The sequence below is a fragment of the Oryctolagus cuniculus genome, chromosome 3 (assembly GCF_964237555.1).
Source record: "Oryctolagus cuniculus chromosome 3, mOryCun1.1, whole genome shotgun sequence".
NCBI classification, from domain to species: domain Eukaryota; kingdom Metazoa; phylum Chordata; class Mammalia; order Lagomorpha; family Leporidae; genus Oryctolagus; species Oryctolagus cuniculus.
The window spans coordinates 136,204,833-136,231,846 of NC_091434.1; the positions used below are offsets into that span (position 1 = coordinate 136,204,833).

Below are 27,014 nucleotides of genomic sequence, written 5' to 3' on the forward strand. Positions count from 1 at the left end.
TGTAGCGGAAGACTTGGAAGCCACAGTGGGAAAATAGCTGAGTGAATTCGGGGGCTTCTATACGATGTGATATTTGGTTGCCATTGAAAGCGACAATAACTTGAGGAAATGCTTATGCTGTTAAAAAAAAAAAAGCGTGAACAGTATCTTAATTATGTAAGAGAAAATTTCATCAAGAGGAGCGATGTGTGGAAGGAAATAAAAGTTTATAATGATGAGTCAGAGTTGAGTAATTGCAGAAAGTTAAAAAATTACTCTGCATCTTTTATAATGTTCTTATATTTTTTTTCTTAAAGATTTATTTAGTTATTTGAAAGTCAGAGTTAGAGAGGGAGAGAGAGAGAGAGGTCTTTCATCTGCTGGTTCACTCCCCAATTGGCCGCAACTGCCGGAGCTGCACTGATCCGAAGCCAGGAGCCAGGAGCTTCCTCCGGGTCTCCCATGTGGGTACAGGGGCCCAAGGACTTGGGCCATCTTCCACTGCTTTCCCAGGCCATAGCCGAGAGCTGGATTGGAAGAGGAGCAGCCGGGACTAGAACTGGCGCCCATATGGTATGGCGGCGCATCAGGCGTCAGCCTTACCTGCTCTGCTACAGTGCCTGCCCCTTTCGTATTGGTTTTATAATGCAGAGGATCTGTTGTCTGCAAGTGACATGTATGACCCCTGAATGTGTGCGTGCATGCGCGCGTGCGACTCATGCTCCCAGAGAAACTCCGGTGAAGACAATGAGTCTTTACTGCATGCTGTGATGTTAATTGGTGGGGGAAGGCTATTTGCAGGGCAGACACCAGCCTGTGATCCGGAGTTGCCGCGTGATGCCTGGTGGCACTCCGACTCCAGTGACCCACAGCCTGGGTGTATCTCAGCAGGCTGTGCCCTGGAGTTGGCTGTCTGCCTTGCAGGGGAAAGGAGCGGCTGGTGGAACAAGCAGAGCATGCCAGCACTTGCTGCTGTGGAGCCGCTTGTCTAATTGCAGGAACCCACCTTGACAGGCTTCATCTTTTGTTCTGTAGCCAGAGCACTGGGGCTTGAGCAATGATCTGGATGGATGTCGACCTTGCGACTGTGACCTTGGGGGAGCCTTAAATAACAGGTGAGTGGGGCCTCACTTCCTCTTGCGGTTGGTCCTGGAGGAGCATCGTGGCTTCCCGCAGTGATAGGACCTGTGGTTGTCTCTCTCTCTTTTTTTTTTTTTTTTTTTTTTTTTTGACAGAGTGGACAGTGAGAGAGAGAGAGAGAAAGGTCTTCCTTTTGCCGTTGGTTCACCCTCCAATGGCCGCCGCGGCCGGCGCACCGCGCTGATCCGAAGGCAGGAGCCAGGTGCTTTTCCTGGTCTCCCATGGGGTGCAGGGCCCAAGCACCTGGGCCATCCTCCACTGCACTCCCTGGCCACAGCAGAGAGCTGGCCTGGAAGAGGCGCAACCGGGACAGAATCCGGTGCCCCAAGCGGGACTAGAACCTGGGGTGTCGGCGCCGCAGGTGGAGGATTAGCCACGTGAGCCGCGGCACTGGCTTATTTCTTTTTCAATAGTATTTAGGTGTTTGTTTTCTTACACAATGAACAAGTACAAAGACAAAAAAAACCTCACGATTTTCCACTTACCTTTACTGATACCTTATAGAAAATCAAGGTAATTGAGAATTTGATGTGTTTTATGAGACTTGGTTTTTTTGGTATCAGCAAATACTTGTTCCCCCACTTCTCAGATTTTTTATTTTTGGTGTTTCACAGTGTGATAGTACCATGATTTACTTGATTATTCCCATCATTTTTGCTTTTTTAAAATAAAGACTTTTTAAAGAATTATTTCTTTATTTGAAAGAGTAACAGAGAAAGAGCAAGCTCTTCCATTTGCTGGTTCGCAGTACAGATGGCAGTAGCCAGGACAGGGCCAGGCTTAAGCCCGGAGCCACGAACTCTGGGTTCCCCACATGGGTGACAGTGACAGGGACCCAAGCACCTGGGCCATCTTCCACTGCCTTCCTAAGTGCACTAACAGGGAGCTGGATTGCAAGTGGAGCAGCTGGTACTCGAACCAGCACTCTGACGTGTAATTGCCATCACAGGCAGTGACTTATAAACCCACTGTGCTACCACATCAGCTGCTTTTAAAAAAATGTGTGACTGGGTGTCCTTGTAGATACCCTGATGGATGTCTGTATCTCAGTGGACTGGGTTACCAATGATGGAACTCAGTCCAAGTACTTGCATGTGTTTTGATCGTTCCCAGACTGATTGTGCCACCTTATTTTCCCACCAGTTAGACAAGCACCTTTTAGCCTATCTTCAGCTGCAGTTGTAATTGTCAAACATTTTGGTGTTTTTGTTGTTGTTGTTTCTTTTTTGCTAATCTAACAGATGGATGATGGACTCTTATTTTGATTTGTACAAAGAACCATTTTTTTTTCTTTTCTGTTGGGGGGGGAGGAAGAACTTCCAAGGCCATTAATGAAAATTACATATAATCATGTTTAGTTACCTTAATATACCATGGTTCCTTGACTGGATGAAGCACGAAGCTCTACCAAAAACCCTCATAGCACACATTTTGGCGTATTTGTATTACTGGAAATTTGGGGATTTGTGGGAGTGAACGAGTGAGTGAACGAGGCTTTTGGTCCGCGTTCCTGGCTCGGCGTCAGGACATCTGGTAGAGAGAGTGTCAGTGGCTGCCGAGAGAACAGGCAGATGTTTCCTCGTGGCCCCGGATCTTTCCTGAGAGAGCACACTGCATCCACGCGGCCACTGCACGGGATTCCGTGCCAGCAGCGTCGTGGGCTGCCCCCAGGGAATGGGATTCCAGGCAGAACACGTTCTGCTTGGCCTCTTATCTAGGTTTGGTCCGTTCCAGAGCAGGCAGCGGAGGCGGGACAGCGTGTAGCCTCAAACATTCCAGGGTGAATTTCTGTTCTTAGAAAATCGCCAGCAGGGAGGAAGTGAGAATGAATCCATAAAAGCAGGGAAGAAAGACCAACAGCCGTCTGCTTGACTTGCTGTGTGACTCCCAGAGTGCTTGCTGCTTCTCTGAGCATCTGATGGCTCCGTTTAAAGCTGTCATCACTCCCCAAGCCCTCGATTAGATGCAGTGGCCAATGTGACTTTCCACGTTATGTCATAAACTCAGGAATGTCCTGTGTTCCTTTACCCGAAGTGGTTCTATCTCTCGCACGCCCTTCCTCCACTGCTGTTTCACTTCCTGTCTTCTTCCACCCACGCACAGCCCCTTGGCTTGCCCTCCGATCTTGCCTGCAAAAATGTCTAAAGTCCACAGTGAGGTCATCAAGAGGGTCGGTGACACAGATTCTTAGAAAAGATGTTGGAGCAGGTCATCATGTGACCTTGCAGCGTGCTGGACAAGACGCTCAGCCTCTGGGGAGACCTCTGTCCAGGAAGCAGGGACAACACTGGAAAGAAGGCTTTGTGTCTTGGGCCTCCATCGTGTTTCATGCCGATCCTTTGCCCAGGTGTTTTCCCCCAGGAGGACTTCCCTCTGTGGTCCCTCGGGCAGGCTCTCCTTAAGCACTGATTCTACTGAGAATGTGTACTAGATGCTAGCACTCGGGAAATGCGGGCTGCACGGTTGATGGGTTACATCGCTCAGAATTATCTTACCTGATAGGATCCTTTTGCTTTGCTTTGAGTACGTAGTAATATTAAGGAGGTGTTGATTGAGTAAAAGAATTTGAGAAACAAAAGATTCTTAAGATATAAAAACGAAATGCAAGGGAACTTCAAAAAGTTCATGAAAAGATGAAATTAAAAGGTGGATTTTGATGCAAAAAAATTTGGAATCCATACATAATCTTATTTTTAAAGATATTTATTTATTTGAAAGTCAGAGTTACACACACACACACACACACACACACAGATCACTGGTTCACTCCCCAACTGGCTGCAACAGCCAGAGCTGCGTGGATCTGAAGCCAGGAGCCTGGAGCTTCCTCTGGGTCTCCCACATGGGTGCAGGGGCCCAAGGACCTGGGCCATCTTCTACTGCCTTCCCAGGCCATAGCAGAGAGCTGGATCGGAAGTGGAGCAGCCGGGACTTGAACCGGCGCCCATATAGGATACCAGAACTGCAGGCAGCGGCTTTTTACCCACTACACAACAGCATTGGCCCATCATAATTTTTCATAATTTGCACTTTCCATGAACTTTTGGAAGACATGTTGTATCCATGGATTTCAAAAATTTTTACATCAAAGTGAAACCATTTTTTAATGTATTTATTTGAAATGCAATGAGAGAAAAACAGGGAGATCTCTTATCTACTGATTCACTCACCAAATGCCCTCAATGGCCAAAGCTGGGTCAGGCCAAAGGCAGGAGTCGAGAGTTCAAGCCAGCTCTTGCACACGGGTGGCAGGAACCCAAGTGCTTGAGCATCATTGCTGTCTCCCAAGATGTGTATTAGCGGAAAGTTGGGAAAGTCGGCATAGCTCCGGCCGTTGCGGCCTTTCAGGGAGTGAACCAACGGAAGGAAGGCCTTTCTCTCTGTCTCTCTCTCTTACTGTCTGTAACTCTACCTGTCAAATAAATAGAGTAGAGTTGAGACTCCACCCCAGGCACTTCCAAATGGGATGCAGGCGGCCCAGGCAGCATATTAACTGCTGCATGAAATATGCACCCTGAACTTATCTTTTAATTTTTGTTTTTCTGCAGACATGTTGAAGTATACTCATCTGTACTCTTTAGGAGAGACAATCTCTAACTGTGATCCCAAACACTCCTTAGTTACCTTGGCCAGGTATAGAATTAAGTGCAAAACACATTTGCAACAGAATTTTAGAATTTTAAAATGCTTGATTTGAGCCTAATGAATTTTTGGTAGAAAAGCTTGGTGAGCCTTGGCTATTAGGTTGACATCTAATCTGAGCTTTGGGATATTTAAAAAGATCTAACTATGTAAGTACTATGACTCAAGTTAATGAAGTTCTCCCAGATTCCCTATTGTAATGAGTAAATCAGAATTCATGGCAATGGTTGCTAAGTAAATGCTACTTGTGTGTGTATACAAACATTGAAAAATAGAAATACTTTTCCAGGATCCTTCAAAACCTATTTTATTCTTTTATTCATTGGGATTTTTATTCTTGGCCTGATGTCGACCACTTTCTTTTTTTTTTTTTTAAGATTTTATTTATTTATTTGACAGGTAGAGTTACAGACAGTAAGAGAGAGAGACAGAGAGAAAGGTCTTCCTTCCATTGGTTCACTCCCTGAATGGCCGCAACGGCCGGAGCTATGCCAATCTGAAGCCAGGAGCCAAGTGCTTCTCCTGGTCTCCCATGGGGTGCAGGGCCCAAGCACTTGGGCCATCCTCCACTGCCTACCCGGGCCACAGCAGAGAGCTGGACTGGAAGAGGAGTAACCGGGACTAGAACCCGGTGCCCATATGGGATGTAGGCACCGCAGGCGGAGGATTAACCTAGTGCACCACGGCACTGGCCCCGACCACATTGTTGAAGGGGTCTGTATCCTAGATGGAAGTCCCCAGCTCTCCCTAGGCGTTTCAGCCACACATGACTTCTGCATCTCTTTTAGCACTGATGTCATTCTTGTTTGTATATAAGCAGGCTCTCTGGATGGAGACTGTGCCTTATTTGTTTGTGCATCTCCCTGGCACCCAGCACAGGGAGCCTTGTGGGTGCTTCCTAAATACAGGACTGGAATGTCTTGTCCTTTGAAGCTATGTGAGCTGAAGCACAGAGCTTTTCATCAGGGTGCTGAGTGACTGTGGCATATCCAGCCCGATGGTGGTTGGACATGAGGACATGGTAGAAGACACCTGCAACCCATTCGAAAGTGGGCAGGGGTGGGATGGGGGTGATGATCCTGTGGAAGATACGGGTGGTGCTGGGTGCTAATTGGACCGACTCTCCTATGTAATCAGTTGCAGAGAAGGTGTCAGCGTTGGGCAGAGTGGTTGGTTTATTCTGAACGATGCTTTTGATCCTTTGATTTTTTTTCAGCCTTGTTCCTTTGTAATAGAGAGAAGGTTAAAACTGTTTTCCCTGCTTATCACTATTCTGATGAAACGGAATTTTTCTTCCAAAAGAATTTTTAAGTATGGCTAATTTCCATATTACTTATGAGAAATCCCTCTTATTAAGATCTGTACCCACTGAGAAAATAGAGGGCCAGTATTGGGTTTCTTATTACTGCCGTAACATAAATGTACTGTGTTACAGTTCTGAAAGGCATGGTCCCTCTGGGCTGAAATCAAGACACGAGTAGGGCTGTGTCATTCCCTCATAGCTCTATGGGGAGAATTTGTTTCCTGCTCATTTGGATTGTTGACAGAATTTCAATTCCCTGTGGTTGTAGGATGAGGTCCCTGCTTTCTTGCTGGCTGTCAACGAAGGGCCATTCCCAGCCCCTGGAAGCTGCCCAGTTCCCTGGCTGATGGCTCCTTCCTCCATCTTCAAAGCCAGCATGATGGGTCAATTAAATCTCTTTTGCCTCGTAGTAACATATCTACTGGTTCCAGGAATGAGTGCGTGGGCATCTGTGGGGGCCATTATTCTGCCTACCTTGGGGCCTTGTTAGTTTATCTTAGGTCATTATCCAACCTTACTGATCCAATTAGTGGGGTCCGTGTCTCCTTCACAGGGAATTTGTGGAGGGCAGATCCAAAGGTATACAATGCACTGTTTCTATTAGATGTTTTTTTTTTTTAAAAAAAACTTGAACATAGGAAAGAATAATTACATGCCAAAAATCATTTGTAACCTTGGGAGACAGGTTTGAGCTTGGTTTTTGAAAACTGAGCAAGACTCGCAGGTGCATCAGGTAAGTTGGAGAGGGCTTGGGGGGCGGCGAGGTCATTGCACATAGAAGGGAAGGGATGAGGCAGGATCGAAGTCTGAGCTGCTCTCGACTGTCCCTGCTTCCATCACTCTTGCTGTCTCTCTGCCTGTCAAAATCCTCTCCAAGCTTCGGGGCCCTCTCTCCACTCAATCAGATGAACGATGTCTTCCGCTAGATTCATAGCGCTTTGCTCGAGCTGTGTAGCTTCTTAATTGCATTTTGACTTGTGACATTGACTCACGGCTTTGTTTTTCATCTCTCCAGTTAGATTGTAAATTCTGGAAGTTAGGGATATTCCCCCCCCCCCATTTTTTTCCCCTCCACATCATTTAGTCAGAAACAATACACTTAACCAAAACAGTAAGGATTGACTAAGAAAATAGACAATGGACTAAAATAGGAAGTTATTGACACCAGGGAGTTATAGCTTCCAGGGCCAATATTTGCTTAGTAAATATTTGTGGAAGAGTATGACGAGTGTGGCTCGTTGAAAGCAAAGGGCGGACACCAGAGGTGGTGGGGGTTGTTGGCCGAGGATGGGGCTTGGACCCTGCGGAGAGCTGACCAGTGGCATCATGGCTTGATACGTGCTTAGAAGCAGCAATTGTGGGTTTTTGTGAACCAGTGAAAGCAGTGCTGTGAGAAGACGGGCCGAGAGGTGGTAGGCAGGAGTGATGGGATAGGACAGGGGCAGAGATGAGTTTGTGGGCACTTGAGGAATTTGCTAGAATGTTAGGTATGGAATGATGACAAGCTGGACTAAGATAGTGACTGGCATGATGAGAGGATGCTGCCGAGTTGAGAAACACCTTGAAATAAAACTTGAATATTGAGATGAAGGAAAAAAGAAGGTTGAGTCTCACCCACTCCATGAGAACTTGGTCTGCTATCAGAAATTGCAGCACTCAGGATAAGAAGCCAGTGTGAGAGGTGATGAGCAAGATGAGAATTGGAGAGGACAAAGCTTGGGACTGTCTGATAGGTGAACTGGAGACGGAAAAGCGGAGCAGAGCCAGGAGCTGTCGGGGTGACGGCCACCTGCGGGGGCGCCAGGTAAAACCACAAGAGGGGGTTCACTGAGGGAGCCTGCGCAGTGGGAGCCACGCCTCTGAGTGACAACCGCTCTGATTGGCCGGGCTGGTGGGGGGGGGCGGGGTATCTCTTTGCTGTGAGCAGGCTCTCAGGGACGCGTTCCTTGCGCACCGTTTGTGCTGCAGCTTGAAGGCCCCTCCCGAGTCTGCTGGGCTCTGTCTCCCCGCCTTCCGCTGCTTGTTCTCCAGTGATTGCACGTGAAGGGCCCAGTTATTCTCTTCCTCAGTGGTTCATGGTTCTGACAGTTGTTCCCCTAGTGAAACATGCACTAGGGAGGCGAGGAGGAGCTTCTTGGCCACGCGGTGTTGGCATCCGATGCCTGGAATCCTGAGAACGGCTTTCCTTTGTGGACGCAGCCGAGAGGCCAGGTCCTAATTGGAACAAGCTGTCCTGTGCGGGCATTGGGCTGCGGGGGACATTTTCGCTCAACTGCCTGAGTGTTAGATCTTCTTGGGAGTTGCAGCTTGCGTTTGGTAATTGATTTAATACACATTCTGGGACGAGAGGGGAAAACAAAAGAACTTTGAGAATAGATTAAAGCAAGAATTCCAAACCATGGCGTCCCTTCCATGGCTGTGTATTTTTTGGGTTTTACTTTGTACACAAAATGGTGATACTGTGGGAAAAGACAAAACACAGGCAAAGAACAAAATGTGAATACATTGTGGTTTATCTGTAGGCCTTTGGTACCTGAACCAGCAATGACTAGTAGTTTCATTGTGTTCATTAAATCTTCTATTCTTTGTTCAGAATCATCCCTTTGAGATACTGTTCAACCAGTGTTGACCGAGGACACACTCAGGCCTACAGGTGGTGAGGGTTGGGGAGCTGAGGTCAGTCAGGCCTAATCTAGGCCTCGGAGGAGATCAGTCAAGTAGAAGTTAGCCAGGAGTTGTTAACAGTTATGCTGCTATGGAGCGAGCGGTCAGTGTCATAGCAAGTGCAGACAAGGAGCAGGGGAGACCATAGACAGCCCACTTGAGAATGGCAGAGGGAGGGAACCAAACAAAAAGATTGAGTGACAGCTGGCGCCGTGGCTCACTAGGCTAATCCTCTGCCTTGCGGCGCTGGCATACCGGGTCTAGTCCCGGTCGGGGCGCTGGATTCTGTCCTGGTTGCCCCTCTTCCAGGCCAGCTCTCTGCTGTGGCCCGGGAGTGCAGTGGAGGATGGCCCAAGTGCTTGGGCCCTGCACCCCATGGGAGACCAGGAGAAGCACCTGGCTCCTGCCATCGGATCAGCACACTGCGCCGGCCATGGCGGCCATTGGAGGGTGAACCAACGGCAAAGGAAGACCTTTCTCTCTGTCTCTCTCTCTGTCCACTCTGCCTGTCAAAAAAAAAAAAAAAAAAAAAAAGATTGAGTGACAAAGATTAATGATGGGAGCCTAAGCTGGGCTTGGCAACGGATGTAGGCTTTGAAGACCCAGTCCCTCAACCTGAGTGAGCACCTCGCACGAGGCAAGCTTTTTTTTACTTTTAAAACTTTATTGAGATCCCTCCCATCTGCTGGCCCCTCCCCCAAAGGCCCAAATGGGCAGAGGCAGGGCCATAGCAAGGGGGTGGGAGGGAAATGTTTGATCCCAGGTGGGTGACATAGGGAGGGGGTGGGGCGGGCGGGTTGCGTTAGCAGGGGGTGGAACAGAAAAGTAGCCAGGAACTTACTCAAGCCACTCTCCACTTCCGCCCTCAGCTTGTAGTTCTGTGCATTGAGGGAGCTCCTCCCGCACGGAGTGGCTGGGTTCCATTCTCACCGCAGGGCCCAAGCTTTCGGATTCTAAACAGAAGCACCTGTGTAGGGCTTGGGGCTAGGATTGCTGAGCTACCCTCCCAGGACGCAGGGAAACACCTTCCGGGTTACTACGCCCCCCACAGCATGGCAGGGCCCCTGCCCAACCCAACCACACCAGACCAGACCTTGGTGTTACTGGGTGAGCTCTGGGAGGTGTGGCCCAGCATAGGCAGGGCCAGGGAGCTGTCCCCACTGCAGTACGTGCAGCCCAGTAGTGGGACAAGGCTTGGAGAGGTTGAATGCACATATATAAATACCAAAGAGACATTTGTCCCTCTAGGTGGTGGTGGCAGCGGCTGCATGAAAGAGAAGGAAGTTGACTTTCTGGGCTGCCGGGTGGTGGTGCAGAAGGGCTACAGCAGGGGTTGTGTGTGAGCTGAGTCTTGGAAGAGGAACAGGTGGCTCTTTGATGAGGGGAGAAGAGAGAAGGCCGTCCCAGGCTGCAGGAACAGCAGAAGCAAAGGGAACTGACTCAAGAGTCATGTAGCACACTTGAGAAATGGCAGATAGTTCAGTAGGGTTGGAGAGGTCGGGAGGGAGACACAGCTGGAAAGAGAAAGGAAGGCCAGATGGCCAAAGTCCTGGTGCACCTCCCCGAGTTCAGTGTGCCAGGAGGTGGGTTATGGTGGGATGTTATGGGATGTTACGGTGGGTGCATCTTAGAAAGGTCACTTGGGCAGCTGGGTGGAAGGCCACAGTTTGGGTTGGGAAATTCGACAGTAGCTTGTACATTTTGATTAGGCTGGACTTCGTTGGTAGTGATGCCTTCGTTCCAGTAGAGAATATGGGAGGCATTGAATGCTTCCGTTTTGGATCCATGGATTTGGGGTGCCTCGGGGACCCCCCCCAATTGGAGATGTCCTTCAGGGAGTTGAACATTTGGATCCAAGGCCCAGGAAAAGGGAGTATAGTTGGAAATAAAACAGAAGGTAGAAGATATCAAAGCCGGGAAGGGATTATGTGTGCATCAAGATGGTGTGGATTGAGCAAGGGAGGGCAAGGGTGGTAAAACCGAAGACAGCAGGTCTTGACAGATTTCATTGTCATGCTTTGCAGTTGGGATTAATTCATTGGCACTATTTTTTTTCCACACATTTGTATGTATTTTCTGAAGGAGTTGAGAAACTTCTACATAAACTCAAGGGCACTTCAAAAAGATCAGGGAAAAATTGAATGAGAGATACATTTATTTTGGTAGAAAAAATGTGTGAAAATCATTCATTTTTTTCATGCATTTGCGTGAATTTTTGAAGGCCCTTTGTGCACGTCATGTTGGATGGTGCACGTAGAACAGCTTGCAGTGGCTAATTTATGCCCATAGCGGCCCCAGCTGACCTCGTCCTGTTCCCTTGCAGTTGTTCCGCGGAATCAGGGCAGTGCTCGTGTCGGCCCCACATGATCGGGCGTCAGTGCAACGAGGTGGAATCTGGATACTACTTCACCACCCTGGATCACTACATCTATGAGGCCGAGGAGGCCAATCTGGGGCCGGTGAGTAGGGGAGTGGTTGGCAGGTTGGTGAGGTGGCACTCTGAGGGGCGGGAATGCCACACACACATGCTTTGCCAAGAGGCTGGCTAAGAAGCACTTTGGTAAGTAAGGATCAGGACTGTGCATGCTGAGAGTGGCCGTATTTGCAGCTAAGTCTTGTCTGGAACGTACAGAGCTTTGGAGCATTCACTAATAAAGCTTGTGATTGGTTGAAGGAACTTGACCCTATGAGACACAGTTTTCCTCCATTTTTCTAGTTGTGCTGCAAATGTATTATTGACTTGACTTTGCCTGGGCTTGTTTTGGTTGTGAGCCCCAATGTTAGTGACTTCAAGGCTAGGTCTGACACTTCAGCTGCGATGGCTGGAACAGCTGGAGATTGGCAGGCTGCTGTCTGAACACGTTCTCTTGAACTTCCTCATGGCATGGAGGAGTTAGGATAGCGAGAGTTCTCCAAGAAGGAGAAAACAAACTGCCAGGTCTCTTCTTGCCTGGGCTCAGAGGTCCCAGGTATCATTTCTGCAGGCCAGCCCAGACATACCACAAGGATTGCATACGTTGTACCTCTTGATGGCTAATGGATGCAGATGGGTAGTGGGATTGAAGGACTTGATGGTGGCCATCTTGGAGATGACCACCCACAGATACTCTATTAAAAATCAGAATGAATCAGTAGTGAGCATTCCTGAGCACGTCACCTTTCTTCACTTGTACTTGGACCCTGAAACTGACACCAGTGAGAGAGACAGAGCTGGAGTAATCCACTAGATACGCACCACCCTGTAGAGAATCCCGCCCCTCCGGGGCTTGCTTGCACAGCACTGGGGATGTTCTTTGCTTCCCGTGTGCCTTTTTCCTGGCTACATCATGTAAGATATGTCGCAATCCTTTGATTTCTGTCACCAATGCCAGAAAACTAAAAAAGGGGTGGGCGTTTGGTGCAGTGGTTGCAATGCCTCTTAGGATGCCCACATCCCTTATCAGAGTGCCCGATCACGGTTTCCTGCTAATGCCTACCCTGGGAGGCAGTAGGTGACGGCTCAAATAGTTAGGCCCCTTGCTAGCCACATGGGGAGAGCTGGATTGAGTTCTGGGCTCCTAGCATTGGCTTGGCCCAAAAGCAGCTGTTGGGAGGCATTTGGGAGAGTGAACCAGGGGAAGGAATATCTCTTTGTCCATCGTTTACTATCTTTCTGCGTTTCAAATAAAATGCAAATAACACATTTTTTTAAAACCCTAAAAAGAAACCAATTTCCTATTTATGTAGTGAAACTTTTATAATCTACTGGGGGGAATGGGACTGCAGAAAGTGGATGTGAGATAGCCACACTTTTGAATCTTTGGATGATTTCAGATTTCTTTGTTGAATGTCAGTGCTTTGCAGTTGAAACAAAGCGTAACCACTTCCCCCTTGTGCCCAGGGAGTCAGCATAGTGGAGCGGCTGTACATCCAGGACCGGACTCCCTCCTGGACTGGAGCTGGCTTCGTCCGAGTGCCTGAAGGAGCTTATTTGGAGTTTTTCATTGACAACATACCCTATTCGATGGAGTATGACATCCTGATTCGCTATGAGCCTCAGGTAAAGAAGCCTCTCAGTGGCCTCTGTGTGTGTGTATGTGTGTGTGTGTGTGTATGGAAGGGGGAGGGAGGTATTGCACTTCTGATGGATAATGCCATTTTTATGAACTCTAGAGGTTGCATCAGAACAGATAGTCCCAGAAATCTCACCTCCTCCATGAAGTGAGAACGTACAGTTATCTTGAATCCACTTTGGCGAACACAGAGTGATCTGTTAGCTGTGCTGATGAGAATGCATCCAAAACCCTCCTTCCCCCCGTGGCCTGGCTGCACAGAGACACAGGCATCATAGGCCCCTCCCGGCAGAGAAAGGCGCAAGAGAACAGGTGACAGCAGAGACAGGTGACAGGAATGGTCCAGAGTCTGCCAAGGTGTCCCAAGATGTCCCGGCAAGAATCGGATCTTGGCTTCAAAGTGTGCATGGGGATTTTGATAAACAGAGACAAGCGTTAAGTAAGGAGCAGCATGAGCAGAGAAAAGGGGTTCCCCGTAGCTGGCTAAGGTTGGGGGCAATGCTAGGATCACTAGAGAAATGTCATCTCTGTCTTCACGGGAAACTATCTGAGGATTTTCGGTGGGGGATTGTCATTATCGGAACTGTTTTAAAGTGGGCAGAAAGGGACACTAGAGAGGTTGGGAGGCATTTCAGCATTCAGAGCTGGGGGAGAAGTGATTTGTGACTAAGGCTAGATCAGGGCAGAAACAAAGGAAACAGTGCCAAGGGAAGGGGATGGTGGCTGTGTCTTCCGTTCAAACTTGGCACATGATGGATTGGGAGTGGTCTTCAGAAACAGGGACCGTGGATGGCTGCACATGGTCCTTTTGCTTGTTTGTTTTTCGTTCTAGCTCCCCGACCACTGGGAAAAGGCTGTCATCACTGTGCAGCGACCAGGAAAGATTGCAACCAGCAGCCGATGTGGTAACACTGTTCCCGATGATGACAACCAGGTGGTGTCGTTGTCCCCGGGCTCAAGGTCAGTGTGACAGTGGTTTGCAGCTCCACAGAACAAGCTCGCACCTTTAAGGTTGTTCTCATTTCTCTGAGGTGGGCGAGCGACCCTTTCAGAGCCAGATGTTGAGTTTCCTCTTTGGAAATTATCACCATAGCACCTCGATTTTTTTTTTTTGGGGGGGGGGGGTTGCTGAAAGGCTGACTCGATATTGTCTCTTGCTTGGGGGCAGGTACGTGGTCCTTCCTCGCCCCGTGTGCTTTGAGAAGGGCATGAACTACACGGTGAGGCTGGAGCTGCCGCAGTACACCTCCTCCGACAGTGACGTGGACAGCCCTTACACATTCATCGACTCAGTAAGTGCATGGTCCCCTCTCACACGTGTAGGGGAGCCATGGCAAAAAGCGTCCAGCTAGTTCCTCAGGCTGGGGGTTTGTTCATTCATTTTCCTTTGCTCTAACAAAATGCTGTAGATTGGGTAAGGTAACAAGAAATGAAAATTCCATAGCCACTGTTTTTTTTTTTTTTTTTTTTTTCCCAAGAGTTCAGAACATGGCACCAACATCTGCCTGGTTCTGGTGAGGGCCCCCTCTTCAGAGAAACTGGGTCCTGCAGGAAGTGCATTTATTGCTTCCGGGGTGATGACCCTATGACTCAATCACCTCCCAGCAAGCTCCGCCTCTTAAAGGTTCTACCACCTCCAGGGATCACCACACTGAGGACCAAGCTTTGTGGCAAAGACCCTGGCCACATCCAAACCATAGCAAGGGGTGATACCCAGCAGTTAGGCAGAATCCTTTGTTCTTGCCTCTGCCATTACTTTGTATATAAAAATATCCTCTGTGGAAAGGATTTATTCCACATCCTTCCTTCTAAAGACAGGAAATGCCGTAACATAGCATTGCAGGGGTGGCATTTAGCCTAGCAGGTAAGATGCCAGTTGAGGTGCCTGTGTCCCATAATGGAGTGCGCGGCTCTGCTGCCTGGCTCCTGGCTCCAGCTTCCTGTTAATGCAGACCCTGGGAGGCAGTGGTGATGGCTCAAGCAATCGAGTTCCAGATACCTACATTGGAGACCTGGATAATATTTCCAGCTTCAGTCTCAGCCCATATCTGGCCAGTGCAGGCGGATGGGCAGTAAGCCTGCCTGCTCCCTCTCTCTCTACCTCGCAAATAGGAAAATTTTCTAAAAAAATTTTTTTTAATTTTTGACAGGCAGAGTTAGACAGTGAGAGAGACAGAGAGACAGAGAGAAAGGTCTTCCTTTTTCCGTTGGTTCACCCCCCAAGTGGCTGCTATGGCCGGTGCTGCGCTGATCCGAAGCCAGGAGCCAGGTGCTTCCTCCTGCTCTCCCATGCGGGTGCAGGGCCCAAGGACCTGGGCCATCCTCCACTGCCTTCCTGGGCCACAGCAGAGAGCTGGACTGGAAGAGGAGCAACCGGGACAGAATCTGGCGCCCCGACCGGGACTAGAACCTGGGGTGCTGGCGCTGCAGGCGGAGGATTAGCCCATTGAGCTGCAGCACCGGCCAAAAAAATTTTAAATTGCATTTCACCACCATCAAACTCTGTATAATCTATTTAAACATTTGCCTGACAAGATTATTTCAGAACAGTATGAGCTGGATTTCTTTGGTCCGAGCCACAGAAGTATCTGGGGTTTCTATGTGTTTACCTGCTTCACCCAGGGTGTGGGCACTACCTCAGGATGTGTCGCTGTCCTCTGTTCTCTGCAGCTTGTCCTCATGCCGTACTGTAAATCCCTGGACATATTCACCGTGGCAGGGTCGGGAGATGGGGTGGTCACCAACAGTGCCTGGGAAACCTTTCAGAGGTACCGATGTCTGGAGAACAGCAGGAGCGTTGTGAAAACGCCCATGACAGATGTTTGCAGAAACATCATCTTCAGCATTTCTGCCTTGCTGCACCAGACCGGCCTGGGTAGGTACTGCGTAGGGGCTGCAGTGGCGGCTGCTTCCAGCTCCCAAAGTGCCCTGGGGTGGTGCCCTATTTGCGTCCTACAGCACCTAGGAAATGGTGTTTCAGCTTTGCTTGCTGCTTATATTTTCAGCGACATTTTGGTGAATGAGTACCATGCACGACGGATAGTCAAGAAAGATAGAAATAGCAGGGGGAAATCAATGAGGCTACAACCCTTCTCTAGGCAAGCGCGGGGGTTGGGATAGGATCAGAGAAGCATCCAACAACTGAACCTTGTTCTTCTCTTTCCAAGGGCACAGCCAGCCCTGAAGGTCACGGGGCTCTGGGGTAATGTTCTGTGATATTTGAGCGCTGAAGGCCAGGGGTGAAAACCTTAATGACCTCCAGCATAGAATAAGCTGCTTTGATCACCCCCTCCAGGCCCTGTTTCTTCCCTCCCACCCGTCACCGGAACGGTATTTTAAACTGAGGTTCTGAAAAAGCCGACAGAGGAAGGGACCTGGGAGAGCATGGGGGAGGGCAGTGGAGTGAGTCGGAGGCAGGTGTGACGTGCTGCCTTGTTTCTCAGCTTCTGTCCTCTGTCGCCGCCCCCCTTCTCCCCACAGCTTGTGAATGCGACCCCCAGGGCTCACTGAGTTCCGTGTGTGACCCTAATGGAGGCCAGTGCCAGTGCCGGCCGAACGTGGTGGGAAGAACCTGCGACAGGTGTGCCCCGGGCACCTTCGGCTTCGGCCCCAGCGGATGCAAACGTAGGTTCAGCCGCAGCCCTGCCTGTGCAGGGTGGGCAGGGCTCCAGGACTCCTTCCTGAGGTGCTTCCCCCGGAAGCGGGTCGGGAGAGCCCGTGAGCACGCTGAGCTGGCTACCCGGGCGCTTCTAAAAGGGGACATGTTTGCTTGTGATGAGTTTCTCAAGGGGCTTTCTGGCTTGCCTCTTTCTGCAGCTTGTGACTGCCACCTGCAAGGATCGGTCAACGCCTTCTGCGATGCCATCACTGGCCAGTGCCACTGTTTCCAGGGGGTGTATTCTCAGCAGTGTAATCGATGCTTGCCTGGGTACTGGGGCTTTCCCGCCTGCCAGCCCTGCCAGTGCAATGGGCATGCTGACGACTGTGACTTGGTGACAGGGCAGTGCCTGGGCTGCCAGGACTACACCACGGGTCATAACTGTGAAAGGTACGTGGGCGCTCCCTCTCCAGAGGAGAGAGAAGCGGGGAGGGGGGGGCGTCTTTGGGCAAACAGCATCTCAGATAAACAAGACAATTCCTCTGCACCAGCCTCCCTGTTGCAAATTTGTTTCCCATGACCTGAGTGTTTTCTAGGAACTCATGGATCACTGGGTACCTCCTGTGTGCCAGGTCCTGCTCTATTGCTGGAATATGGCAGACAATGAAGAGCAACATGAACCCTCCCTGTTGGAGACCCATGCTAGAGTCTACCATGCATGGGTTTAGAAATAATTTCTCTCGCTGGATTCTGGCCAGGGATGGGAGTTGTGAAATGTCCGTGTCTGATGTGGGTCAAAGGAGAAATCAAATCCAAACGGAATTAGTCATGTAAATTGCTTTGTTTTTCAAAAACATTTCATGCAACTAGTGTCCAGGAGACTATATCAAATAGGCACCGTTAGATGAGATCTCCAGTTAGCATGTGTTAATTGAGTAATTGTTATGACTGCAGAACATTGCAGTAGCTAGGTAGAGACAAGACAGTAGGGAAGGCTTCCTGGGACATTAACAGCCTAGCTTAGCAGATGAACAATAGCCTATAGGAAAAATTTACATGCTGACTTCAACTGTTCATTGCTCATTAAGAAATGCAGGCACAATGTTAGAATCCACTTGGGCAAGGTTACATTCTTTTTTTTTTTTTTTTAATGAGCTAGTTATTTATTTGAAAGGCAGAGTTGCAGAGAGATAGAGGCAGAGAGAGAGAGAGAGAGAGAGAGAGAAGTCTTCCATCTGCTGGTTCACTCCCTTTGATATCCCAGGGGGCTGCAATGGCTGGAGCTGCGCTGATCCAAAGCCAGGAGCTTCTCTGGGTCTTCCCACGCAGGTGCAGGGGTCCAAGGACTTGGGCCATCTTCTACTGCGTTCCCAGGCCATAGCAGAGAGCTGGATTGAAAGTGGAGCAGCCGGGACTCAAACCGGTGCCCATATGGGATGCCGGCGCTTTGCAAGTGGCAGCTTTACCTGCTACACCATAGCACTGTCCCCTAGTGTCTACTTTGCTATGCCAGTAAATTTGATCTCTTTTAATACCCATCCATTGTATATCAGATTTTACGTTCTTATTGGTGTCTACTTTTGTATCCTGCTGTATGTTTTTCCATTATTTTTCTCTCAAAGGGAGATAGCGAATAAATATGAAAGGGACAAATGGGAAACTAAGAATGACAAGGAGAAGAGAGTAGGGTGGGAAAGAGGAACACAACACAGGTGGTTGTGGACAAGGCTGATTTGAACTTGGACACACTGTGCAGTCGTTGAGAGAGCATGCTGTGAGAGCCTGGGACTAATTGTGTGTTTTCTTGGTAGAGGGTTTTGATTTTACAGGAGGAGGGGAAAGGGTGTAGGAGCAGGACCCATTTCCAGTTCTAGGTTTGGATGGCAGTGCTTTGCTGAAGTGTTGGCAGTTCTGCTGTCTAGTTGGAGCCAATTTCTCATTGCTGCTCACTGCATTCCAAGGTGATTGGAGTTTCAGTTCCATAAATCTAAAAAGAAATTCTGCCCAGATTGTTCCCAAGGGGAAGAAGTGTGGGGGGAGGCAGGAAATGAGCATTCCGTGTCTGTGGTGATGTCTTTGGAGTTCTTTCGCCCGGAAAACTCTCATGGAAACTTTCTCAGCCGTCCCCGCACAGAGTTGCTTCATCGATGTGGAGTCTTCCAGCACAGAACTACCGAATAAGTTTTAGGGTCACTTCTGTGTCTAATCAGGTTGGTGGTTCGTCTCTTCCTAAGAGCTTTCCTCTTCTGTTCCTTCATCTTTCCCCTTGTTTAAAAACACAAGACCCCTGCTTGCAAAATGAGAAAAAAAAAAAAAAGAAAGAAAGAAAGAAAGAAAGAAAAAGAAAAATGAGCAAATTGGAAATCCCTAGACCAGGGTTGCAAGCTCAGTTCTGATTCTGTAACCATGGGTGAGCCGGAGTGCCCAGCTTTCTCTAAGTAGAAAAATTAGGCTGCAGCGATGATCTCCAGAATTCCTCCGGCTATTAGGTTACAGGAAAGAAAGTAGCCCAGTTACTGCTCTTCTACTCAGCATGGCCTGGTAGGAGAATTTCTCGCTGAAAGCCCCGAGGCTGAATTCAAGTCCTGGCTCATCATCTAAGCAAGGCATGTGACCTCTGCAAATCTCTTAATCTCTATCCCTCCCTTGTCTCATAGAGGCGAGGGGACTGACCTGTGGGGTTTGGGAGTTAAGAAATCACATCCCTCATTGCTGCCCAAGCTTGGAACCACGGGGAGAGAGGGAGAGTGTGGCTGAGTGCCTCCTGTGTCTGTTGGCCTTGGCACTGGGGAAGGCTGGATTGCAGGCTGTGGTTTTTGACCTGTGGCTTCCACAGGCTTGCTGACAGCTTACCCCTCCCTGGCAGAGGCAGACAACTATATGCCATGCCTACAGGGGCAGATTCCCTAGTACAGGAAGGGGGCCACTGATGGGCCAGTAGCGTTTATCTACCGAGATGCTGTTGAGTGGGGAGGGGTCGGGCGAGGTCTCCTTAATGCAGTGGTCCTGGCGCGTGTGATCCCCGTGTTAGCAGTGTATCAGCAGCACCTAGGACTTGCTCAGTCAGACTTGCAAGGGAGGAGCCCCACGATCTGACTCTCCAAGGCTGCCGGGTGAGTCTGACTGGAGCTAAGGTTTGAGAACTCTCTGCTCCAGCAGGAATTCTTCTGCGTGCACACTTGGCCAGTGGGGAAGAAGGTTCTCAGAGCCGTCTCTAAGACTTGTCCTGCAACAGATTTTGTACAACTGTGGGTCATGGCTCGCTGTCTTCTGTGATTCTGCAGGTGCTTGGCTGGTTACTATGGTGACCCCATCATTGGGTCGGGCGATCACTGCCGCCCTTGCCCTTGCCCGGACGGTCCCGGCAGTGGCCGCCAGTTTGCCGGAAGCTGTTACCAGGATCCTGTTACTTTGCAGCTTGAGTGTGTGTGTGATTCTGGATATATTGGTAAGTTGTGTGCAGACTTTGGGAGGCAAAGAAGAATGAAAGGGAAACCAGTTCATCTCACATTCCCAGTCCTTCATCAAAAGTGAAGGCAGTCTGACATGTAGAAGAAGTTCTTTGCCCACTTGGCTTGTCCAGGTAGCATCAATTCTGGGGTCTTGGTGTGATAATAATGTTACAACAGAGCAGAATGGCAAGTTCCTTTAAATCCATAAACAAAACCTGGTGAGATACTTTTCTGTTATTAAAGATTCATTTGCATTTTACTTCTTCCTTTCCTATCCAACTCCTAGTAGAAGTGTCTCAAGGTGGTGAAGTGGGCAGAGGGAAGTGAAGAGTAATATCCTGGGTGGGAGGATGGGATTAAGGAGTTAAAATGCTGGTTATGACACCCACGTCCCATATGGGAGTACTTGCGTTTTGTTACCTGGCTCCAGCTGCCCACCAATGCAGACCCTAGCAGGTAGCAGGGGTTGTCTAAGTGGTTGGGTCCCTGCTACCTGCATGGGAGACCCGGATTGAGTTCCTAACTCCTGGCTCCAGCCCTGACCACTGTAGGCATTTGGGGACTATTCCAGAAGACGGGAGTTGTCTGTGTCATTCTGTCTCTCTGTTTCTCAAATAAAAAATTTATTTTCTCCTTGAAATCACTATTTCAAATACTAGTTTTGCTTCTGCATAGCTCAGCCAATTTTTGTGTGTGTAAAATTTCAGAATTTCTTTCTTTTTGTTTTTTGGAACAATTATCTATTTATTGGAGAATCATAGTATCAGAGAGAAAGAGAATCCGTCCACTGTTTCACTGCGGTGGCCAGTGTGGGGCCACAATGAAGCCAGGAGCCAGGCGCTTCTTCCAGATCTCTCCCACAGGGGTGGCAGGGGCCCAAACACTTGGGCCATCTTACGCTGCTTTTCCCAGGCCATCAGCAGGAAGCCAGATTGGGAATGGAGCAACCAGAACCCAAACCAGCATCCGCATTATGATGCTAGTATCTTGGGTGGCCGCAAACACTAGGCCACAATGCCGGCCCCAAATTTCCAGATTTCTTAGGGAAATTGCTAATCGTTAAGAATTTGATTCTTTTCAGGATGTTCACCCAGGAGCAGTGCTCACAAGAGTAGGGAGTCTTTTTTTTCTGCCCAGGGCCATTTAGATATTCACAATGTCATTCGTGCAGGCCATACAACACGATCAACTTAAAAATTAACCTGCTGTAGATTTCTTGAATTTTGATCCCCACATACAGTTGCCTTGGCAGGGCCAGACTAAATGATTTTGCGGGCCTTAAACGGCCCCACCACTGGTTAAAGGGTACTCCTTGGATTGTGATTTTCACATTAAGCTATGCTTGGCAACTTTGGATGATTACTTAGCTCAGCTCTCTGCCTCTGTGTCAGCAGCAGCTGAGACCCCATCTCTCAGAATCCTTGTTAGAGCTGGCCAGGCCCCTCAGTGGCCTCCCAGGCAGGTGGAGCAGTGTGAGAGACAATAAAATACTCTTTTCCCCTCCAAACTTGAAAGCCTGTGCCTTCCCTGTTAAGACGTGGTCCTCCAGGGGTCCTCAGGGCGCTGTGGGGCCTCAGTGGGCTCTGTCTTGGCAGGGATAGTGGGGCTGGGGGCCCGGCTCGGCGGGGATGTGGGGGACGCGGGGCCAAGTCTCGACAGGGATGCGGGTGCCAGGGGTGTGTGCTGCCCCCCAGCTGAAGCCTTGCGCTTGCTCCTGTCGCACCGCAAGGCCCCAGATGTGATGAGTGTGCCTCGGGATACTTCGGCAATCCCTCGGAGGTCGGGGGGTCATGTCAGCCCTGCCAGTGTCACCACAACATCGACACGACGGACCCGGAAGCCTGTGACAAGGAGACGGGGAAGTGCCTCAAGTGCCTGTACCACACGGACGGGGACCGCTGTGAGCTGTGTCGCTTTGGCTACTACGGGGACGCCCTGCGGCAGGACTGCAGGAGTAAGACACGAGTCCGCCCCTTTCGGTGTCGCGCGCATCCGTGGAGGTGGGGTGGGATCTCCATGCCTTCATTTCACTCTGGGAAACGCTCATTCAAAGAAGTGCAGTGGCACTTGCGACAGAGAGAGAGGTGAGGCTGCATTTTTTTTTTCTTGACGTGCTCATTTGCTGGCTAGGACGGGGCTGTCAGGATGTGAGATGGCTTCATGCCAGGAGGGAGAACCAGAAAGGGCAGATGAGCGGCTGTCACCCTGATAACTGCCATCCAGTAGCGGGTTTTCTTGGTCTGTTCTGCCCACGTGCTTGCTGATTGGATGGCACCTAAGAGATCTGAAACACCTATACCTCTTCTGATGCCCCTGTTGGGTAGAACCTTCCAGATGAGGGGTAGCGGAGCTGTCACGTCTCTCTGGCCTCTCTTCCAGACTCATTTCTCTCTTTCTCAGAAGAGCAGCCAGCATACAGCCCAAGGGCCCTGGCTTTGTTGCTACAAGCACGTGTGGAATGTGCTGGTGGCAGAGCAGGATTGCTCCAAGCCTTGGAGCTCACAAGGGCTTCTACCTGCTAGGTCTGACACATCCATTACCGCTGTGCCCTGGCAAGAGTTGGAAATCATTAGAGATCTCCCTTCCCACGGGCTTTTTTTTTTTTTTTAATTATTTCCAGTTAAATCTTCCATTTAAAAATGATTCACCAGCAGCTGACTGCCTGTCTGGGGCTCTTAAAACCACGCCTAGGCAAACTGTGCACTCTGCGAGTGTGTGGTGCCTGGGAAATGCAGTGAGAGCTGTAGGTTCCTGTTCATCGCCTGCATTCCTGTCCGTACGTTGAGAGGGGAAGCGGTGGCTGCTGCTGACTTGTGTGCACCTGTGCGATGTGAAGCGCGGGTAAGGAGACCCCTCCCCCATCGCACTGTTGTTTTTTTCAGAATGTGTCTGCAATTCCCTGGGCACCGTGCAGGATCACTGCAACAGCTCCGACTGCCAGTGCGACAAAGCCACCGGCCAGTGCCTGTGTCTTCCCAATGTCATCGGGCAGAACTGTGACCGCTGTGCGGCCAACACCTGGCAGCTGGCCAGCGGCACCGGCTGTGACCCCTGCAACTGCAACGAGCTACATTCCTTCGGGCCATCTTGTAATGAGGTGAGGCCATGGTGGCGCCAGGAGAGATGGGATTTAGGAGCCCGTTGCTGGCTTTGTCCCCGGGGCTGGGGGTTGGGGGAGAAAGGCACCCCCTTCCTCATGTGCTGGAACCCACAGCTTGGCAAACATAGCAAGGGCTGGGTACCAGCCCTCGCTTATCCCCCACACACAGAGTCCCGTCTGATGCAGCCATGGCAGTCAACATGGTGTCCCAGCAGCAGGTGTAAACTCACCTGAGAAAGGACAGTGCAAAGGAACCGCGTAGCCATGCCCAGCACTGACACCTGCTAGGGGACCTGCTCCCTAGCCAGGTGGGTGACAGGTGGCCAACGATTGTTACTGTTCTGCGGGGACAGACGGGAGGAGACCTGGAAACAAAGTGTGTTGTGCTCCGGGCCTTTGCAGACCTTTGGTGAAAGCATAGTTGGGCGGTGCTGACCCTGGGCGCTTGGCATCGGGGCCTGGAGAAAGAGCCCTGTTCGGGGTTAGCTCAGGGAGCCTCTGACACAGACAGTTCGCTCCCGCTTCTCCCGACTGGCAGCTGCGAGAGCAGCAGAGACGGCTGGCTCTGCCCCAGAGCCTGCTTGACCGAACTCTGTCTTCTGGCTGCAGTTCACGGGGCAGTGCCAGTGCATGCCCGGCTTTGGAGGCCGCACCTGCAGCGAGTGCCAGGAGCTCTTCTGGGGAGACCCCGACGTGGAGTGCCGAGGTGAGGCGCGGGCGGCCGTCGCACTGGAGGGAGTGGGGTCTCTAGGGGCCTTTTGTAAACGCGAAAGCACAAAGAGTACCAGTTGGCTCTTAAAGAGAACGCGATTTTAATGATGAAAGCAATTGATAGTCAAGTTCTAAACAAAAATGTCAAGCGCTTGCAGCCCTGCCGATGAGTGTGGGTAGCAGAGTGCACGCGCTTGCTCCTCCAGCCCCAGACGAGGGGGAGAATTGGCTCGCCTTTCTGCACACATCACAAGGACACATGGTGGCATTCTTTAATGCCATTAATGCGAATGGGACCGTAGCAATGGCAGATTTCTGCGAATGGGTTTCTGTGCCCTCTGAACAGTATTTGGTGGCCAGCATCCTTGATGCCACTTGTAGAGTTACATGGTTATTCTGGTAATAGAGGGTAAAGGAGAGTTTGTTGATGGTGAAAGCCTTCGGCATGCACATGTGTGTGTGTGTGTGTGTGTCCCCGTCTCTACAAAGTCCCCCCACCAGTGAGAACTGAGGGTGATGTCAGAGCCTTCATGCACGCAAAGAGGGGTTATAGGGTAGGAGCTGGTAAACGGGAGGAAAGCCAGACTCTCCCTCGGATAATGATTTTTTTTTTAAAACAAGGATTGAGAGAAATGGGTATTTTCTTAAGAGCAATAGCTCGTTAAAGTGATGAATCATTAGGATTGCTTAATTTTTTTTCTTAATATTTATTCTCTGTTTCCTCCTTGGTTTTCTTGTCTATGTTCTTCATTTATAACTCAGGGTAAATATTTCCTGTAGTCTCCTAAGTGTTCTTTGGTTTATTATCTTTGTTGTACATCTGCAATCAGAGGTCCCTGGTGAGCTCTAAATTGTCGACAGGACTTTGTGGCTACAGCGGTAACAGGAAGTCATTCAGAACGTCGAGTGAGCAGTTCATTCGGTATCTCCTATCAAAGGCCTGTCTTCCTTTCCATTGCAAACCCAGCATCTCTTACTTAACAGCAGGAAAGTGCCAAGCGGGGGACCAGAGCAAAGCAAGGCTGTAGCTCTTAAGTTGAGGGTTAGGCAGTGGCGTCTTAGATTGGGTTAAGGTTGGCCTCACAGAGGGGACGATGTTTGCTGTGTCCACAGACAAGCTTGACCCAGATGTTTGTTTGTAAGGGGTCTGGACCTTTGCACTTGTATTAAGAGACGCTGATGTTGCTTGGGCTGAACGTCCCAAAAAGACTGCTGAAAGTTAGACTGCTTAAAATCTGGTTTGTCCGGAGCGCGAAGCACTGTTCTGTTAAATTCTCCAGTCTTGCAGTGCCCCAAGGGCTTGATGTTTTTCCCCAGATACTCTCTGGTTGCTTCTGCCCGGGTTGTGTGAGCTTGTGTGTGGCTGGCAAAATAGCTTTGGCTCCCACAGCCTGCTGACCTTTCGCTCCGTGTCGGCTGGGTCAGCCTGAAAAGCCAGCAGTGCAAGGCAGAGTCGGTGGGAGACTTGTTCACGGAGTTCTCAGGGCTTTACCCCTGACCCTTTTATCTCTGCTTTAAACTTTGGCCTCTCAATCCGCCAGACTAGTCATGGCTTACAGGAACCGTGTCAACTTGCTTGGGTCAAGAGTTAGACTCTGGTTCAGAAACTTTGCTGGATAAGATTCGAGGCATCTGTGTTTGCCAGCTTCTTTGCTCATTCTGTCCAGAAGAAAGGTCAGCCCATTGCATAAGAAGCTGGTCATCAGGAAAAGCAAACAAGCGCTAAGAAAACCAAACCAATGCGTTCTGCAAAGGAGTGTGCTTCAGGTACTAAGAATGCGTGGAAGTGGGACCTGTGTCTTCTATTCTGTTCTTGCGTTTGGTAGTGCCCTTTTCTCTGTAGCTCACCGTAGACATGAGGCTCTGTGGTTTTCCCAAAGCCTGAGGGGATCCCAGCGGCTCCTGGGCAGCAGGGCTGCAGGCAGGTGGAGAGACCCCATGGCAGAACACGTAGGTCCTGGGGCTGGGCTGCCGCATTCAGCTCAGCATTGCTGCTGCTCTGGGACAAAACAGCGTCCCCACTCGTCTCCCTGTCCCGTGGACTCAGTGTGGGGAGAATCTGTCCAGTCTTCTTCCTGTGCATTTATGCATATGTAACACACATGAGGAGTCTTCGCAAAGGTCATGGAAAATGTGGATTATGAAAAAAAGCCGTGCATGGGTTTTAAGAACTTTTTGCACCAAAATAAACTTAGGTTTGAATTTTATGTTTCTGTGAACTTTCTGAAATAGCCTCATAGGTAACTTTCAAAATACATACGTGGAGAATTTGCCTTCTTTCCCGGCTCTCTGAGCCTTCACATCCCTTCACCACCCTCAAGGAAAAGTGAGTTGGGGGACACTGTAGTCTCACTTGAGTGCAGGTGCTCTGAAAGACAGGTTTTGGCTCTAGATCGAGGGGTCCAGCCTCCTGTTGCTTTCCTATTAAACTGCGCCATCGCTCCATCCTCATGGGTAGACTTTAAAAAATGGGACCGCAAAGCCCTTGTCTCGAAGGGTTAAAATCTAGGCTGAAGTTATTCGGAGCTTGTTGCCAACTCTGGCAACTCAAAGTTATGAAATGCTGTTGCATCATCCGGGCATTCCCTGCTTCTGCTCTCTTCTGTCCTTCGTGTGCATGTTGGTTTGGCTCAGGTCAGGCATTTGGAAGCCAAAGGGGGAGCGTTTGGGTTGTCACCCTGTTGGAGCAGTATTTATAGGCACTTGGGGTCCAGGAGCCAAGGATGATACATGTCCCCATAGTGTCCAGTGCAGGCGCTCCAACTAGAACGTGTTGAGCCCCCAAGTGCTTAGGATACCCTGTAGAAGAAGCTAGCCACCTTCAAGGCATCCAGAGAAAGAACTGAGCTAACAATGGGGGATGCATCGCCAGGCACAGGGATGGCAGTAGGCACAGGACCAGGAGGGTCAGTGATGGCCGGGTCAGAAATGCAGAAGCAGACCAAGTGCAAGTCCATCTGCCTGTAAAACAGAACACACTCAGAGAAGCAAAGGGGCAGATCTGGAAACTAGCGAGGACCAGAAGATGTGCCATCCGAATCGAGATGGCACCATGGGAAAAGAATATATAAGCTTTTTTTTTTTTTTCCCGAATTATGTCATCAATTGCCAAATACGTCTTCATTTGAAATGGTTTCTTGGGAGGCACAGAGTTAGACTTTGTGGCGCCACCTCGCCAACAATATACTTCCAGAAAGCCCTAGGTCATTGCTGACTGTGGCTCCTTATGGAAAAGAAATGCAGTTATGCAAAAAACAAATGAGTGGTGCCCCTAAGTTAGAAGTTGGTGAATGTTCCTATTGTCTGGGTGGGTTGGGGCTCCGGGCCGACAGAGCCAAGTCTGAACAAGCCCACCAGTGTACTGGGGTGGAGA

General features: G+C 49.8%; 1 protein-coding gene across 3 annotated transcripts in view; it reads left to right on the top strand.

Moving 5' to 3' along the window:
* The window catches only part of LAMB1 (laminin subunit beta 1), a 74,379-nt gene that overhangs the window by 25,121 nt on the left and 22,244 nt on the right, over window positions 1-27,014 (top strand). For all 3 annotated transcript variants that reach the window (XM_070071145.1, XM_051849688.2, XM_051849689.2), the window contains 12 exons: window positions 1,015-1,094; window positions 11,052-11,187; window positions 12,609-12,767; window positions 13,613-13,740; window positions 13,949-14,072; window positions 15,451-15,655; window positions 16,261-16,404; window positions 16,597-16,828; window positions 19,663-19,826; window positions 21,560-21,784; window positions 22,713-22,927; window positions 23,540-23,636. In XM_070071145.1, the coding sequence (XP_069927246.1) occupies window positions 1,015-1,094; window positions 11,052-11,187; window positions 12,609-12,767; window positions 13,613-13,740; window positions 13,949-14,072; window positions 15,451-15,655; window positions 16,261-16,404; window positions 16,597-16,828; window positions 19,663-19,826; window positions 21,560-21,784; window positions 22,713-22,927; window positions 23,540-23,636 (1,909 nt within the window). The remainder of the gene's footprint in view (window positions 1-1,014; window positions 1,095-11,051; window positions 11,188-12,608; window positions 12,768-13,612; window positions 13,741-13,948; window positions 14,073-15,450; window positions 15,656-16,260; window positions 16,405-16,596; window positions 16,829-19,662; window positions 19,827-21,559; window positions 21,785-22,712; window positions 22,928-23,539; window positions 23,637-27,014) is intronic.